Source organism: Saimiri boliviensis, chromosome 13, assembly GCF_048565385.1.
Source record: "Saimiri boliviensis isolate mSaiBol1 chromosome 13, mSaiBol1.pri, whole genome shotgun sequence".
Lineage (NCBI taxonomy): Eukaryota > Metazoa > Chordata > Mammalia > Primates > Cebidae > Saimiri > Saimiri boliviensis.
Window position 1 is genome coordinate 92,544,270 of NC_133461.1, and position 16,442 is coordinate 92,560,711.

General features: G+C 36.9%; 2 protein-coding genes across 3 annotated transcripts in view; one reads left to right on the forward strand and one right to left on the reverse strand.

Annotated features, from left to right (window-relative positions):
* The window catches only part of VPS37A (VPS37A subunit of ESCRT-I), a 58,709-nt gene extending 54,521 nt beyond the window's left edge, over window positions 1–4,188 (forward strand). Inside the window, exon 12 of the mRNA XM_003935558.4 lies at window positions 1,203–4,188. The gene's annotated coding sequence lies outside the window, so the exon portion shown is untranslated. The remainder of the gene's footprint in view (window positions 1–1,202) is intronic.
* Window positions 4,189–4,485: 297 nt separating this feature from the next.
* Window positions 4,486–16,442, reverse strand: part of MTMR7 (myotubularin related protein 7) — a 113,766-nt gene continuing 101,809 nt past the window's right edge. For both annotated transcript variants that reach the window (XM_074383959.1, XM_003935557.3), the window contains 5 exons: window positions 14,015–14,064; window positions 11,643–11,843; window positions 10,201–10,341; window positions 8,270–8,396; window positions 4,486–6,303 (listed from right to left, as the gene is read on the reverse strand). In XM_074383959.1, coding sequence (XP_074240060.1) covers window positions 5,941–6,303; window positions 8,270–8,396; window positions 10,201–10,341; window positions 11,643–11,843; window positions 14,015–14,064 — 882 coding nt within the window. In that variant the 3' untranslated portion in view covers window positions 4,486–5,940. The remainder of the gene's footprint in view (window positions 6,304–8,269; window positions 8,397–10,200; window positions 10,342–11,642; window positions 11,844–14,014; window positions 14,065–16,442) is intronic.

Below are 16,442 nucleotides of genomic sequence, written 5' to 3' on the forward strand. Positions count from 1 at the left end.
AAGATTGCTGCCTGCTCCTTCCTCTAGAAGCTGGTCCCAGCGGGGCACCTACCAGATGCCAGCTGGAGCTCTCCTGTATAAGGTGTCTGTCAGTCACTGCTGGGAGGTCTCCCTGTCAGGATCACCGGGGTCAGGGACCTACTTGAGGAGGCAGTCTGTCCCTTAGCAGAGCTCAAGCACTGTGCTGGGAGCTCTCTTCAGAGCTGGTGGGCAGGAACATTTAAGTTTGCAGAAGCTGTGTCTATAGCCACCCCTTCCCTCAGGTTCTCTGTTGCAGGGAGATGGGAGTTTCATCTAGAATACCCTGACTGGGGCTGCTGCCTTTCTTTTAGAGATGCCCTGCCCAAAGAGGAAGAATCTAGAGAGGCAGTCTGGCTATAGTGGCTTTGTGGCACTGGGATGGGTTCCGCCCAGTTGGAACTTCCTGGCGGCTTTGTTTACACTGAGGAGAGAACTGCCTACCAAAGCCTCAGTAATGGTGTATGTCCCTCCCTGCACCAAGCTTGAGTGTCCCAGGTCGACTTTAGACTGCGGTGCTGGCAGCGAGAATTGCAAGCCAATGGTTCTTAGCTGGGTGGGTTCCGTGGGGGTGGGATTTGCTGAGCTAGAACACTTGGCTCCCTGACATCAACCCCCTTTCCAGGGGAGTGAAGGGTTCCGTCTCACTGGCATTCCAGGCACCAATGGGGTATGGGGAAAAAAAAACTGCAGCTAGCTCATTGTCTGCCTGAACAGCTGCCCAGTTTTGTGCTTGAAACCCAAGATCCTGGTGGAATAGGCACCCAAAGGAATCTCCTGGTCTGTGGGTTGTAAAGACCATGGGAAAAGCATCGTATCTGGGTTGCATGGTTCTGTCCCTCACAGCAGGGTCCCTTATGGCTCCCCTTGGCTAGAGGAGGGAGTTCCCCAACCCCTTGTGCCTCTTGGGTGAGGTGACACCCCACCTTGCTTCTGCTCGCCCTCCGTGGGCTGCACCCACTGTTTAACCAGTACCAGTGAGGTGAACCAGGTACCTCAGTTAGAAATGCAGAAATCACCCGCCTTCTATGTTGATCTCACTGGGAGCTGCAGACCAGAACTGTTTCTCTTTGACGATCTTGCCTGGGAGCCCCTACAAGCAAATCTTAATTGGAAGATAATGTAAAGGGATACAAATCTGTTATCTTAAATCTTAGGGGTTTTTTTAATTGTTTTCTTTCTAGATTTTCTGGAAACATGAACTGCCGAGAGAGGATGGGACACAAAACTAAACACTGTTTTGTATTTATGGTTTGCAAACTGGTATTTCATCAGTAGCTAAATTCACAGATATCCTATATAGATTGTGTACAGAACTGAGACTGCTTTTGTACAGATTGGAATCATTGCTACGGTCTTTACTTTGGGAAATTTTTCTGCACTATTTGCACTGAAATGGTTATTTATTGTTGATAAATCCCATCATATTTAAGTTCCACTGCTGTTCCTCTTCTATTGATTAAATGCCTATGCATGTAATTTTAGCTAGTTTTTAATATTTTATAAAACTTCATTTAAATTTGTATTTTTAACTTGAAGCTGCATTTCTTTATCAAGAATGGTATTTAGATTTTTTTTCTCAATCTTTTTTGAAAAACTATTTTCAACTTTGAGAAAACTCTTATTTTTCTTTCTTTCTGGACAAACTTTCAAAAGCAATTTGTTTTTAAAATATTCATAGTATTAGAAAACACCAAACCTGCCTATGTGCCATCTCAAAAAAGTAACTTTTAATATCTACAATAAATCAAAAGAATAAACCAGCTATTCTTATATGTTTAATTTTTAAAACTAAAGATGCATTTAAGAAGCAATACAAGTAAATATTTTACATAATAGAAAGAATTGCCTTTCATTTAAAGCAGTCCAACACAAACTGTCATGCTAATTTTTAAAAAATAAGTATTTAGTGGGTTTCTGTTTGGATAGGTTTTCTAAATTCCTAATGTTTAAAACAGTCTTTATGTTAATATATAGCTAATCTATACACAAAAAAAAGTCAGTGAATGTTTCTGACCTTTACTGTGAGTTACTTTTCCTAAGAGAAAAGCTATAGTAATAAGTAAAATTGAACTTTTAGGTAATCTTGATTTTTAATGAATTTAAGTGTTTTCTTGTACTATTTTCAGTAATTTGCTTCTCCACCATGTCACAAAATTAACATATTTCTTGGGTACCCGCTAAAAGCTTATGAAGGAAAAAGGCATGCAGGCTTGGTAAGGTACCATCTAAATTAAAAAACAGACTAATGCATAATTTCCTTTAAATTTCATCTCAGTATGATTGTCCTTCAAACACCAGCATACAGTATAGATTGTCTTTTTAAAATTTCTGTTCTTCCTATCCATGTTTTTGGCAACAAAGTTATAGGAGAAACAAAACGATTTTGTTAGAATTGAAACATGCTTAATAGTCTGTGGAGGGCAAATAGTCACTGTGGACTATAAAGATACAATGTTGGATATAGAATATAACTTGGATTGTCTCCCTAGCACTATGCTAAGGGCATGCTGTTAAATCTTCAAAATAACCAGATGAGGAGGGAATAATTACTACTCCTGATTTATGGATAACCGAGGTAAGAGTGTTTCAAATTTATGATAGTCTTGGATATTCAAAATCCTTTCCTTACTCTACTGGCAACTAGAGCTTAATTTTCCCAGCAATTACTGCAATAGAAGATATAATAGTCTCAATATTTTGCAAACAATCAAGTTCGTAGGAACCAGGTGCATCCCATAACAAGAGAGGAGCATACTAAAGCCCTTCATTTGATTAATTCATTAGATCTACCTATTTTATTAAGCACCTCCTAAGAATAAGGCATTGTGGAAATACCATACAAAGATAAACATTGTTTAGGTGCTTACCTACTTTCCTTTCCACCAGAAAAACAAAATCAAACATTTTCTTACAGAGTAAATTTCTTCTACATAATCACATGAGTAGTTCACCTCAGTGTTTTTTATTCCTTAAACTTGATTTATCCCAGTTTCATTGTATACCAGTTAACACCGGTTAGGTTCTCCTTCAAAATTCATTCCTTAGATAACCTTCTTACAACCCAGTCATTAAATTAACAGTCATCTGCATTTAATACACAGTTCAGATAAAGGTTATATATGTCACCCAGGATGAAAAGAATCTGCATTTGAATATGCCCATATGAATGTGGATTCTGTTTTTGCAACAGAAATTAAGTGACCATTTTTTCAAATTTTATGGCTATGTATTTTCTTTATAAAAATTCGCCATATTGGAGAAACAGTGCTAGCGGAAAAATGAAATACATGTCAAAGTTGGTATTCTGATTTTACTTTATAAGACAAGATGGAAATCAGAATTAAAGAGGAATACTTAGGAGTTATTAATCAGTTAGGAGTTTGTCATAAGTAGAGATTTAAAGGTTAATATTTCAAAATAGAAGAAAATTCTAAATCGATGAGATATAAACTATAAAGACATCCACTTCAAAGTTGAAAGAAATTTCTAGGCATAACACTAGGAAATTTATATCAGAATAGAGGGTGCTTGACACAGATAGATTTATATATGCCTAAATTGAAGGATGGCTCAGATTCATTTTTAGGAGGAGAAAGTACTCATGTGCTCTTAAAGAATAAAAATTTATTCTAGGCTTTCCCTCTCAGATCTTCACCTTCCATTATTCTATAAAAAGTTCAGTTACTGATTTGCTGGGTCATGGTTAAAATTCTTACCTATTTCATATCAAACTGAAAGAATAAATCACATGAGCTCTGAGTATTACTAATTGGGACGTAATATGCCTCAAATCAATTTTATATTGGTTTATTCCCTATGCTTTAAACCACTGTTCTCAATAAGACACTTCCTGATTAATGTTTGATTTTAAATGAAAATGCAGTATTAGATATTTTAGTCTTGTTGGATTAGCCATGCTCTTTGAAGAATCTGTGAAAGTAAAGTTTTAATAAGCAATAAATGTAACCTTTTATATAAATCTCAGTGCTAGGTTAACTTCTAATAAGTAGATGAACGTGTTACATAAATTATGTCTTGTAAAGTTGAGCGGACTAAAAGAAAGTTTATGACTCTGATGTGGAAGATGTCACATTAAAAAACTACATTTTAAAACATCAAATATTTATACTATTTGTTTTTCAAATAAATGCATAGTGCTTTTTGGCATACTTTTGTCATTTTTTAAAAAAAATTTTATTGTTTTTATAGATATACACTGCCAAATGGAAGAAATTAAAGCCACATCCTCAATATTAGGCAACAAAGTTTCTAAGAATGGACAGCTACAAGAATGGTGTGAAGTGAGTTCTATTATAAAAAGGTGAAAGCCATCACCACTATATCCTAAGTATTTATCATTTTAGCAAGGTATTCCCTATTACATACAGCATATTGCAGAAAATGAATAAACATTCCTTGTACTTAATTTGGGAACTGCTTAGCAGAGAATGCTCAAATTATATATTGTAAAAGAATTACACTTGCTTTATTTTTTACATTAACAGTACTTTTATATCACAGTTCTCTAATATATTCTATTTTTAAATATGATGAACACAATTACATTTTTTCATTTATATATATTGCCACACTCCCTCCAATCTTTGATACTAGAGAGATCAGCAGTGTTGCTTTCTTGCCCTTTCTCTTGACTTTGTTCTAATTTCAGCAAAATGTAATACATTCTCCCATAAAAATTACATATTCAAAATATTGATATAAATTATTAAGTTTAAATTAATCCTTTTACATTCTAGAATGTACTAATATATTAAAACCATACAGTGTGAGTATCATTTATATGGCAACTTTTCTCCATTAAGTTTCATTTAGGTTACTTAGTGAAGTCTTTTTTTACTCCTAAGACAGGAGTGACTCTCCCTCAAAAGTTTTTAACAAAACAAAAACTCGAACTTTCAGCAGTCAGTGTTCATGAGATGTTACTAATATTAAGTAAACCATATTAGCCAGTTATGTAATTTCTAAAATGATAGATTACAAAACCTATTCCCTTCATTAAGCAGACTTGACAACCAAATTCTCTGGTTCTTAACTCGATTTTTCCCTCACAGATGTTTTAACCCTACTAACTTTATAATGTTATACTTTGAGATCAGGCTGGTGGTTGGCTCACACTGTCATCTCTAGAATAGTAGTAAAAGGTTGTTATTACAAGAAAACTAAAATTCATATATAAGACCAGGAGAATGAATGTTGCTTCTACCTTGTTAGGTATTAAATCACTGTTAGAGAAAAAGTGTGATATAAATTTTAGCATTTTTAAATAATGAGAAACAGACTATAGATCTCAGAGAAAGGCAACAAAATTATTCTAACAATTCAAAATATATTATCTAAGGAAAAGTTAAAGTGAGGATTATTACTGATAAGCAATTAAAAGCTCCTTAGGAGTTTATCTATTAACCAAAAAGGATGCATCTCAACAATGTGCCTGTTTTTAGAAATATGGATTAAGAGGGTCAGAAAGGAAGATAATGTCAGATGCTTTTGAAAACACAAAATATGCATCTGGAAGTGAACTAAAAGATTCATGATGATCACAGATATGAGGGAAAGGAGTTGAGGCTTTTTAAGAGATGCATGCTATGTCAAGGAAGATATAAATTGATAACTTTAGGTAATAACAAGTAATTGCTCTGTAGTGAATATAATTTTCATAGTTAGGATGAGCTTCAAAATGGTTTATAATTTTCCTTATATTTGATAAACGAAATGACTACATCCTCTTCAGTATCTAAGAAATCAAGAGCTGGGCACTTGTTTCCCTTTTCATAGCTGCATTAAATTAGTTCTCAATGACATGTACTATTTCTTGTTTTTATGATAAACTGCGTGTGTTCCCTTATTTTTGTAAGTGTTGCTTGTGTGTCCTTTACTTTGGAACTCCAAAGGGAAGCTTCAGGCAGTGAGAAACACAGCTTCATCAGAATCCCGGTCCTTGCCACTATCTTCACTTGGTGCATGCTCACCACCACTCGGAGACCGACAGCTCAGATCCTCCACACCAGACTCTTGGTCACTGTTGGCTGACAGATCTGGATCTGAGCTTTTCAAATTGTCTTGGGTTAGAATCAGAGCAGAATCTTCATCGCCTTGCGAAGGGCTCCGGGATGGAAATGATTTCATATTCCCACTGTAATCCTGGGGAGTGTTGGCTATGCTGTTGTCTGAGGTAGAAAACCCTGAGTGCCTGCTGGGTTCACTTTGCTTACTCTTCACCTTAGTGCAATTTAACTGGACCTTTTGAATTTTTTCCAGCCTCTAAGAAAGAAATAACAATTTTAGCAGAAATATCATAAATAATTTATCGTTCCTCTATATGCATGCTTTCAGCATGTTACCTCCCAGGTGGGTATAATGTTAAGAACATGGGGCTCATATCGATGCGAGCTCAAACCTGGACTTGATGACCTTGGGCAAAATCTGTGAGGCCTGCTTTCTTTATCACTAATGTAAGGATGATACTACCTGCCTTGACATAGGTTTTCTATAATTATAAACAATATAGGACAGGTGAAGCACCCTGTGATCACTAGTTTCCCTCCTTTCTATACCTACATGATTTCATATGATGATTCTCATCCCATGAACTCAAAAAGTATTTTTTAAAAATCAGGAATGAAGTGTCTATCATTTAACTTTTACATTTAGATACAATTCTCTTACCGTGAAGTTCACCCTCTTAAAGTATACAGTTCAGTGGGTTTTAGTTATATTCACAAGGTTGTGCAACGAACACTACTAATTCTAAAATACTGTCATCACCCCCCACCCACCCCCTGCCACTGCCAAAAGAAAACCCCATACTCATTAACAGTCATTCCCCATTCCTATCTCCCCACAGTCCCTGGCTACTACTAATCGACTTTCTATCTCTATGAATTTGCCTAGTCCAGATGTTTTTTATATATGGAATAATACAATATATGGCTTTTTATGTCTGGCTTCTTTCACTTAGCTTGTATTCTCAAAGCTCATTCATGGTGTAGCATGTATCAGTACTTCATTCCTTTTTCTGGCTAAACAGTATTCCATTACATGGATGTACCACATTTTGTCTCTCCATTCATCATGTCATAGACACTTGGGTTGTTCAGAATGCATTTCACCAGATTGCATGTTTTGATGTTAGCAGAGGAGGTGTTTTAAGGTCAAGTATTATGGGTTCATTCAAAAAGCATTCATTTAGGTTATGTGCAAAAGCACTGTGCTGGGCAGTGGGAGGAAAAGAGATAAATACAGACCCAGCCCACTAAGGAATGTGGAGTAGTGGAGCAGAGAGAGGCAGAGTTCATGCAATGTAGGAATCTTAAAATGGCAAAAGTTCTTGAAGAGGAATGGAGTGGTAAGGTTAGAAGGAAGAGTCTGAGTAAATTTCAGGGAGCAAGGAACATTTTAACAGGACTGTAAAAGATTTAAATATGAACATTCTGGTGATGGCTAGTAAGTATTCCTGGCAGGATGGACAGTGAGAGGAAAAACACAAAGGTAGGAAGGTCTAAGTTGTGTATAAGCAGCAGAAACAGTTAAATGTTTGCATGGAAAATAAAGTTGAAAAGAGAAAATCGCAAATGCTAGCCTAAGAAATTCTAACTTTGTAATAAGAAAGAGTCAGTTTTAAAATTAAGGTATTTTAGATATTCTAAGTAATTTTTAAAATTATTTCAACAAAAAGACTGCTGGAGTAGACTAATAGAATCCTAAGATTTCATAAATTGCAGTGTGGTACCAGTGGAAACAAAGTTATCCAATTAGGAAAAACATTTTATTATAACCTCCCTATCCAAGTACAGGGAAGTTATAGAAGCCAAAAGATAGACTTCATAATCAGTCTCACCTATTATAGATCAATATGATAGTTACATAATTTTTTAAAGTGGAGAAAGATTTTTACAAGTACATATATTTAATTTCATTCTTTTTCACACATTTCCAGAAAGAATTAGTTTTAGTACTCTCAAATAATAGTAACCAAAAAAACTGACCTAAAATAAGGAACAACCAACTAGTTTAGCAAATTGTGGAACTGAACCACAAGCCCTATGTCCAAAATGCCTAGGTTTAGGCCTCGGTTATCTGAGTACTCACCTGGATGGGCTTGTGTTTCAGGTTCTCTACTGGCTAAAAATGTGAAATGGTTGTGTTGAACTGAATCTTAAGAGGCTTTCATGAAGCCATGCTCTTTAAGAAGCACAGACAACAGATTAACAAAGCAAGTATGTCTTACCTCTTCCAAGGCCTCTAGTTCTTCCTCTAGCTGCTGAGTTTCCTCCTTCACTGCCATCAAGTAATCTGTAACTGATTGTCGAGGCTGCATCCCTTTTTCAAAGCGGTTATACATTCCACTCCAAAACCTGGAAAGGACAGCAGAGCGTCATGATACCACCTTATCACAATATGAAAATTCACACCCTTAAGTCTTCTAAGGTATCTGTGATACCACAGTCTTATTAATAACCAAAGGCAAATTTCAGCCTCAAAAAAGCCACTACCTAAGGTAATAATTACGTGTTGATGGTTTTTTTCCTTGGATCAATAAATGCCTTTTGTGGAGAATAAGTTTATGAAAAGTCTACTTGTATATATGAATTAAAAAACACAGAATACATTTTTCTAAAATTGAAGTAGCACATGTAACCATTTTCTTTTAGGAAAATGGCTTAGTTTTGAACTTTCAAAATTAGTGATTGTATATTTAGAATCTTTCAGTTACAAAGGGAGTCAAAGTTGCAACTTTTCTCTTTTATCACTACCACTAAACACTAAAAGTTGACATTTGCATTTGCACTAAATTTTTTTAAAGACAGAGTTTTGCTCTTGTTGCCCAGGCTGGAGTGCAATGGTATGATCTCAGCTCACTGCAACCTCCACATCCCAGGTTCAAGCGATTCTCCTGCCTCAGCCTCTGGAGTAGCTCAGATTACAGGCATGTGCCACCATGCCTAACTAATTTTGTAACTTTTTTAGTAGAGATGGGGTTTCACCATGTTAGTCGGGCTGGTCTTGAACTCCTGACCTCAGGTTATCCACCTGCCTAGCCTCCCAAAGTGCTGGTATTACAAGCTTGGCCTACCGCGCCCGATCAATAAATCCCTATCCTACACACAAAAGGATGCTGGAGTGCAAATGAGAAAAATGGTGTTATTATAGGGTTATCCTTAGACCCACTATTTTATGTAGAAAAGTAAAGTACTTTGAGGGCAAGGACTTGGTGTCATTTTTTTCTCGACAGTGTCCAGAACAGTGTTTGATCCTCAATAAAATACTTGTTGACTGGCTATTAATAAGAAATTAGCTGCAATCCAATTGGTCATACTCAACAGCCCTTAAAACTTGTTTTACACACACTATGGAGGCTTTTTACTTTATTATGATCGAATTAATATTCTGCTATAAATTCTGAGAAAATAATTAGATTGAAATAATAAAAATACCTTGAGAAACGTGTGTGTTGGGAGTGAGTAGGAAAAAAGAGATGGGATTTCTGTCTATTCTGCATAGTCTACCTTTTTTTTTTTTCTTGACCACTGAGTTACTTTTTCATACTATACAACCTTAGCAAGGAAGCCAAAGGAAAAAACATACATATCTAGCACATACCTAGTAGAACCCATAGGATGCCACCCTGCTCTCTCCATCCTGATATATACAATCTTAACATAATTTCCAAAAGGGAAGTACTTCCACTAAGATTTGATTCAGTGGAGACAAAAGGCAAGCTATTATATTGATGTAAAAGTAATTTCAGTTTTTGCCTTTTTGTTGTTTAAACTAATGGCAAAAACCACAATTACTTCTGTGCTAACCTTAATATGTCATGATCACTGTTGAAACTTGTGATTCCACATTTGACTTAAGGTATTTGCATTATTCTCTTTTGTTAGCTTTTAAAAAATAAATTGGAACTTACCTTTTTATGATATCATTATTATAAAACATCAACTCCTGAAGAGAATTCCACTTTTAGGAGGAATAAAGAGGTAAAGAAGACACTGGCAAAAATACCAAATCAGATATTCAAGCATCTTTCTCTGGTGTCTTTTGTGTCCAACAAATGTCTCACAGATCGGAGTTTCATACACTTTGACCTCTGAATGTTAAATGATACCAGAATCCAAGTTCATACCATAGCTACAAAGTTCCCAAGAGTTTACATACTTGTACATGAAGTTGCATGGTGTTGTAGGGAGATGAAGGGTTCCCTGGGTCTGGCTGTGATCAGCTCTAAACAGAGGATTCAGGTAGTCGGCCCGATTCTTCCACAGGTGAGCCCATAATGAGTATGTTCTTTCTTGAATCCTGTTATAAAGAAAATAAGTCTCTAAATAACCTATTTTGGTTCTTACGCATAGTATGTATGTTATATTAAAGCTGAAAGGAACTAATAATTGTTATCTGAAAACTGTGTGTCTCTGTTCCATAGCAGGCATATTTATAATCTTGGTGACTTCATGGTATAGGGGAGAACACTGTAATAATCTCAACTTCACCACCATCTGTACTGGCCTTAACAAGGTGTTCAATTCCTTTATTATTATTTTTTTTTAATAGCTGTTCTTTTGAGGGGAATTTTTCCCCCAAATAGTCATTGGACATTTATAATCTGTCAGACACTATTGTAAATGTTTCACGTTTTCTCTCATTTAATCCTCACTGAATTGCTCTAAGTCCAGTTCACAGATGAGGAAATTGAGGAATAGAGAGAGAAAGTAGTTTCCCAAAGCCCTATAGCTAGTAAGTGGAAAAGCAATATGCAGACCCAAGCAGATACCGTTAAAATTGGCTAGTCAGGTACAAGAAACCACCAAACTGTATAGGAAAACAGGTGACCCTAAAGGATACACTCCGCTGCTTTCAAATCATCTCCATTTATCATGAATCACACTTGAGCTTCCTTAGAGAAAACCTAGTAGTGTCCACTAGAAAAACTTACTTTCTTTATGCACAACTCAGATAGTGTAAAACTACTGTAGTCCATTTCATTTGAACTGATCATTCCCGAAGTTAAATCTGATAATGTATACACCATAGTTAAAATCATTTTATTCCATGAAAATTTTAAAAATGTTCTCTTATTTATACTGCCTAAGTCACTTTGTTAAGTTTTTTACTATCACTTATTTTAAAGTACACATTTTATCTACTTTTACCCTGGGATAAATCAATACAGTTTATTCAGTTCAATTAATAAATCAATCAATTTATTCAGTTTTAATCTGAATAAATTATGGCTTTAGTTTGATATTTGCTTTCCCAATTAAATTTCCCATTTTTATTATGGTAGCATAACCACCAAAGATACCTAACCTTTCTTTTTATATGCAAAAAACACTTTTTCTGACTCCAGAAAATGAACTTTCAATATTCGTGCATCAATCTGTAGGTATCAGGAAGAAACTGAGGGAAAAAATGAAATTGTATGTATCTTTGTCAGTTGATGACATTTAAATCGTTTCTGAAATGATGTAAGGAAAAAAATAACTTTAATCTGTCTGTACAGGTATGTAACTAAATAAAATAGTCTTCAAAATTATGAAAGGCCACCTAAAGTTCTGAGTCATCAAAATCTTTAGATAAAAGTTAAACACCAAAACACGTACTTGAGTTCTCGTCTCTCCTTTTGGCTGTTACATAGGAAGTTTCCAAACTGGCAGGAATAAATGTGATGTTGAATGTGAATCAAAAACCTCTCATTGAACTCAAAGGCACAGGGAAATTGTTCCATTAACTGCCAAACACACTCAATGAACTGGTCAATAACGGGAGAGATTTCTTTTGGATCACCATCTAGATTGCCGTATCTATAAAACAAAGCATTACAGACTTTTAAAGGCAAGAATTATTTTTAAATTAGAAAGCTATAAATGCAAAAACCATCATAAAAGCAACCCCAGTTCCTAAATAAGTCTTATCTTACAAACTTGCAATAACAAAAAAGTGGAAAAGTAACTTTTTAAATTCAGATTTCCAGAGCAACGTTGTAGTAAAGGTATGGATAGAAGGGATGTGTTCATGTTATAGTTACAAAAGAAAGCATTAGTGCAAAACATAAAATTCAAAGACACTTCCCACAGAAAAAGGGCATTTTAAAATTCATTCCTTAAAAGTACATTAGAACTTTAAAAATAAACGTTGCACTTTATGAGCAGGTCAGAAGTGTCCGAACCGCTTTAGGGCTCTTCATTTTTGCCCTGTCTTGCTGGGAAGGGATGAGGAAGAAAGACAACTTGGTTTCCCACACTGTCAGGAGCATTCCCATTTCTAGAGCAGTTAAAGTTTGTCACATTTATTTCCATGTGACCACAGATTCCACATGTATTTTTATTACATCTCTCAGTGCTTTGCTTTTCAAGAACACATCAGAATCTTCTCCCTCAAATTTGTATTGATTTTAAAATGAAGAGTCAGCCCTTTACACTATTATGTGTGTTTTACAGAGAATCTAAAAGGATGTATTGGTGTCACCAAAGACAAAATAATACAGAACCTCATGTTAGTAACGGAGCATCACCTTGAGGAAGAGAAATGAGCAATGGTCAGTTTCAGAGTTTTCCCAAGAATAGAAACATTGGAGATTGTCTAGAAACTTCTCAGATTAGTTTCTCACCTTTGGTAGCTTTAAAAAGGGTTGCCTAGTATTAATATATTTTTCCCTCATCAGACAAATATTACCTAGCTGATCTTCAGTCATTTCCATACTCATTCTGTCATCTGTCTCGTATCTTGGACATCCTAATTGCCTAGCAGATAGTATTAACAGAACCCCAAAACTGAAAATATGACATTAAGAAGTTTATCTAATTGAGGGCTTTAATTTTCTCATTTGTAAAATGGAATTCCTATGCTTTCCTGGAAAAAATAATTATAAAAATAGAATTCCTGAAAATCACAGTGCTGAAAGCAAAAAACTACAAAAATATACTTGGGCAGTTGCATCCACTTAGAATTTTAAGAAAACACAGTAAAACATTTGAAAAAATATATATCAAACTAATAAAACAACATGCTGCCTAACTTTAATCACCAAAGACTAAACTAAGTACAGCCATACCATTTAAGATTCAGAGTAGAGAGCACCAGAACACAATACAGCCATCGAAAACACTTGACAACAGGAGGCTGGTGGCTCCAAAAACAACAGCTTCTAGCTGTTGAGAGCCTACTACACAGGGTGGTCCTGCAGCTGGCCTAGTTACACTTTTTAAACATCCATGCTACAACCCTGTAGAAGGACGCTATCCCCATTCCACAAATGAGAGACCAAAGGTCAGAGAGGACAGATGCCCAGGCCAGACAGTGAGTGCTATGGCCTGGATCTGGAGTTGGATCCAGTTGGCCCAGGCTCTGAAGCCTGGGCCACTGTCCTTCACCCCTCCAGAGACATCTGGGACAAACTGCAGTCTGATACAAATGCCTTAGAACAGGCGTCCCCAAACTTTTTTACACAGGGGGCCAGTTCACTGTCCCTCAGACCGATGGAGGGCCGCCACATACTGTGCTCCTCTCACCACCAATGAAAGAGGTGCCCCTTCCTGAAGTGCGGCGGTGGGGGGGGGGGGGGCGAGATGCGGCCCACGGGCCGTAGTGTGGGGACACCTGCCTTAGAATTAGGGAAGAGCAAGGAGAAATTGTTCCACAGGCATTTCACAACTCGCAACCTAAAGTGAATGTCTACACTTGTAAAATTGAGTAATTTAATAAGTTAAATGTGTATGGCAGGAGAAAGGGACGGCATTCTCTGTCTCTTCTAGAACAATTTAACATTAGTTTGTTCTGCCCAACTATTACCAAAAGGAATCAGAGTTGTAGCTTCATTTATCTATGATATGACATATACAACAAAACTTAAACTTTCTGAATAAGACACAAACTTCAAAAACAAGACTATTTTCCCACAGACATTCAATTGAAAATTTCAGAAACAGTGCTTTTATTCTAAACATTCAAAGCAACAGTCTTAAATATTACTTACCTGTGATTAAACTTATGACCAAAGGAAATCCAGTCCTTTTCAATTAATACCTACATAAGAAAGAATATAACTATCATGGAGAGAAGCAAACAAAAAAATAAGAGATCACACAACCAATAATGTTGAGGAATTCAGAGGCACTTGCAGAAGAAGTCACCATCCTCAAGTAACCTGCAAATGCGGGAACAGGATTATCCACCCATATAGAGATGCAGGTGGCAAGGGCAAAGTTGGAGGTCATCCATAAGAACAGTGAATGGAAATGGATGTATAAAAATGTAGGAACCCTACCCACCGAATGCTTCCTGTGTGCCAGGCACTGTTCATATTCCTTTACATGTGATCTCATTTAACTGTGGGATAGGTATTCTCACCCTTTTATAGGGAAACTGAAGGACAGAGTTTTCACATTCACCCAAGATCATGCTACTAGCAAGCAGATGCCACTTCACAGCCCAGCTCTCTCCACTCCAAACCCCATCTCAACCAATGTGTGATGCTGCCTCTCAGTATGTCAATTACCAACCTCTTGACAAAAAACACATGGGAATGTTTTTCAGTGATCTTTTCTACACATTAGAAGAATTCTAACATGATGGCTTTGGGGTATATTCGAAGTTTCAGCCCTACTTTGGAATTAGGGTTAACATGAATTTTTATAAGTCTGAAGCAGTCCAGATTATTACTTTTAAATTTTTATGTTATTTTGGGGTTTCTATTTTCTATTTTCTATTTTAAATTTTATTTTTGAGACAGGATCTCGCTCAGTCATGTAGGCTGGAGTGCAGTGACACGATCACAGCGCATTGCACCCCTGACCTCCTGAGCACAAGCAATCCTCCAACCTCAGCCTCCCAAGAAGCTGGGACCACAGGTGGGCTCTACCAACCTGGCTTATTTTTTATTACTTTTTGTAGAGACAAGGTCTCACTATGTTGCCCAGGCTGGTCTTGAGCTCTGAGGCTCCAGCAATCCTCCTTCCTCAACCTCCCAAAATGCTGGGATTACAGGTATGAGCGACCGCACCCAGCCTGGATTTAGTCAAGTAATATAGATAGTCTGATCAATATCACCAATGCTCAAAGGGGCCAGAGATTTCCCCTACAAAGAAATATGGACTGATGGAAGTCTGTTCTTGACAACTCTGAAGACAGTTGTACATTTAATGGGGCACAATGAGAATGAGCTGATGGTAGAAAAGGATGTGTGCAGAACAGCCTAAGGGCAATGTGTGACTGGCAACCTCTTCATCACCAAATGCAAATGAAGGAATCCAGCCCTCCTGACCTCAGTCCATCAGGGGTCTGAAGCAGGAGTAACGCTTTGAGGTGTCAATGCTATCACAGGTAACTGGAAGGTCTCTGACACTTCCAAAAAAGGAAAAATGTCCCAGAGAGGGAGCCTGCCTCTTCTCTCTCTGAGGGTGCTGCTGATACTAATAACAGAGACCAAGCAGTAAAGAGATTCCATTAGGGCTCCTTTCTAAGCATCTTCTGTAGCACAGATCATGATTGACTAAAGTACATTGTACCAAATCATGATTAAGAGGTTAATTCATTTTAGCCGGGCGCAGTGGCTCAAGCCTGTAATCCCAGCACTTTGGGAGGCCGAGGCACGTGGATCACGAGGTCAAGAGATCGAGACCATCCAGGTCAACATGGTGAAACCCCGTCTCTACTAAAATACAAAAAATTAGCTGGGTATGGTGGCGCGTGCCTGTAATCCCAGCTACTCAGGAGGCTGAGGCAGGAGAATTGCCTGAACCCAGGAGGTGGAGGTTGCGGTGAGCCGAGATCGCGCCATTGCACTCCGGCCTGGGTAACAAGAGCGAAACTCCGTCTCAAAAAAAAAAAAAAAAAGAGGTTAATTCATTTTAAGGAACTTATACCAGATTAGCCAAAACTTCACCATCCCAGGCTACTATACAATACTCTGTAGTTGAAAGCAGCATGTTATCTTTTGATGCCCACCTACAAGGTTCAAACTCTGTAGGAGGATGTACTCGTAACTTCAGCAAACAACAAGAAAAGGCTGTGAAATGTTCAGTATTCTCTTCCAGAGATAGGAAAGACTGCTTAAATCCCAGAAGTGAAAACAGTTTTTCCTACCAAGGACATTTGGCATGCACAACATAGAAAATTTTTTCCCCAAATATTTTTTCTAAAATGTGTTTTCCGTTATATATTCATATTACCTCAAACCTGAAATACTTATGAGTAAATGATGTATCCAATTGTTTTACAAACTACCAAATATATTTTATATTTGCCCCAAAACTCATTCAGTAGCACTGACTTGAAATGGTTTCAGTATTCCAGAAATTCACCTCTTTATTCCAAGCCTATCTGATCTCCTCCCCTTTAATCCTGCTCAACTACTAAAAGAAAAATAATGCTGGCAAGAAAACAGTAGTTGCAGAAACAGAGGT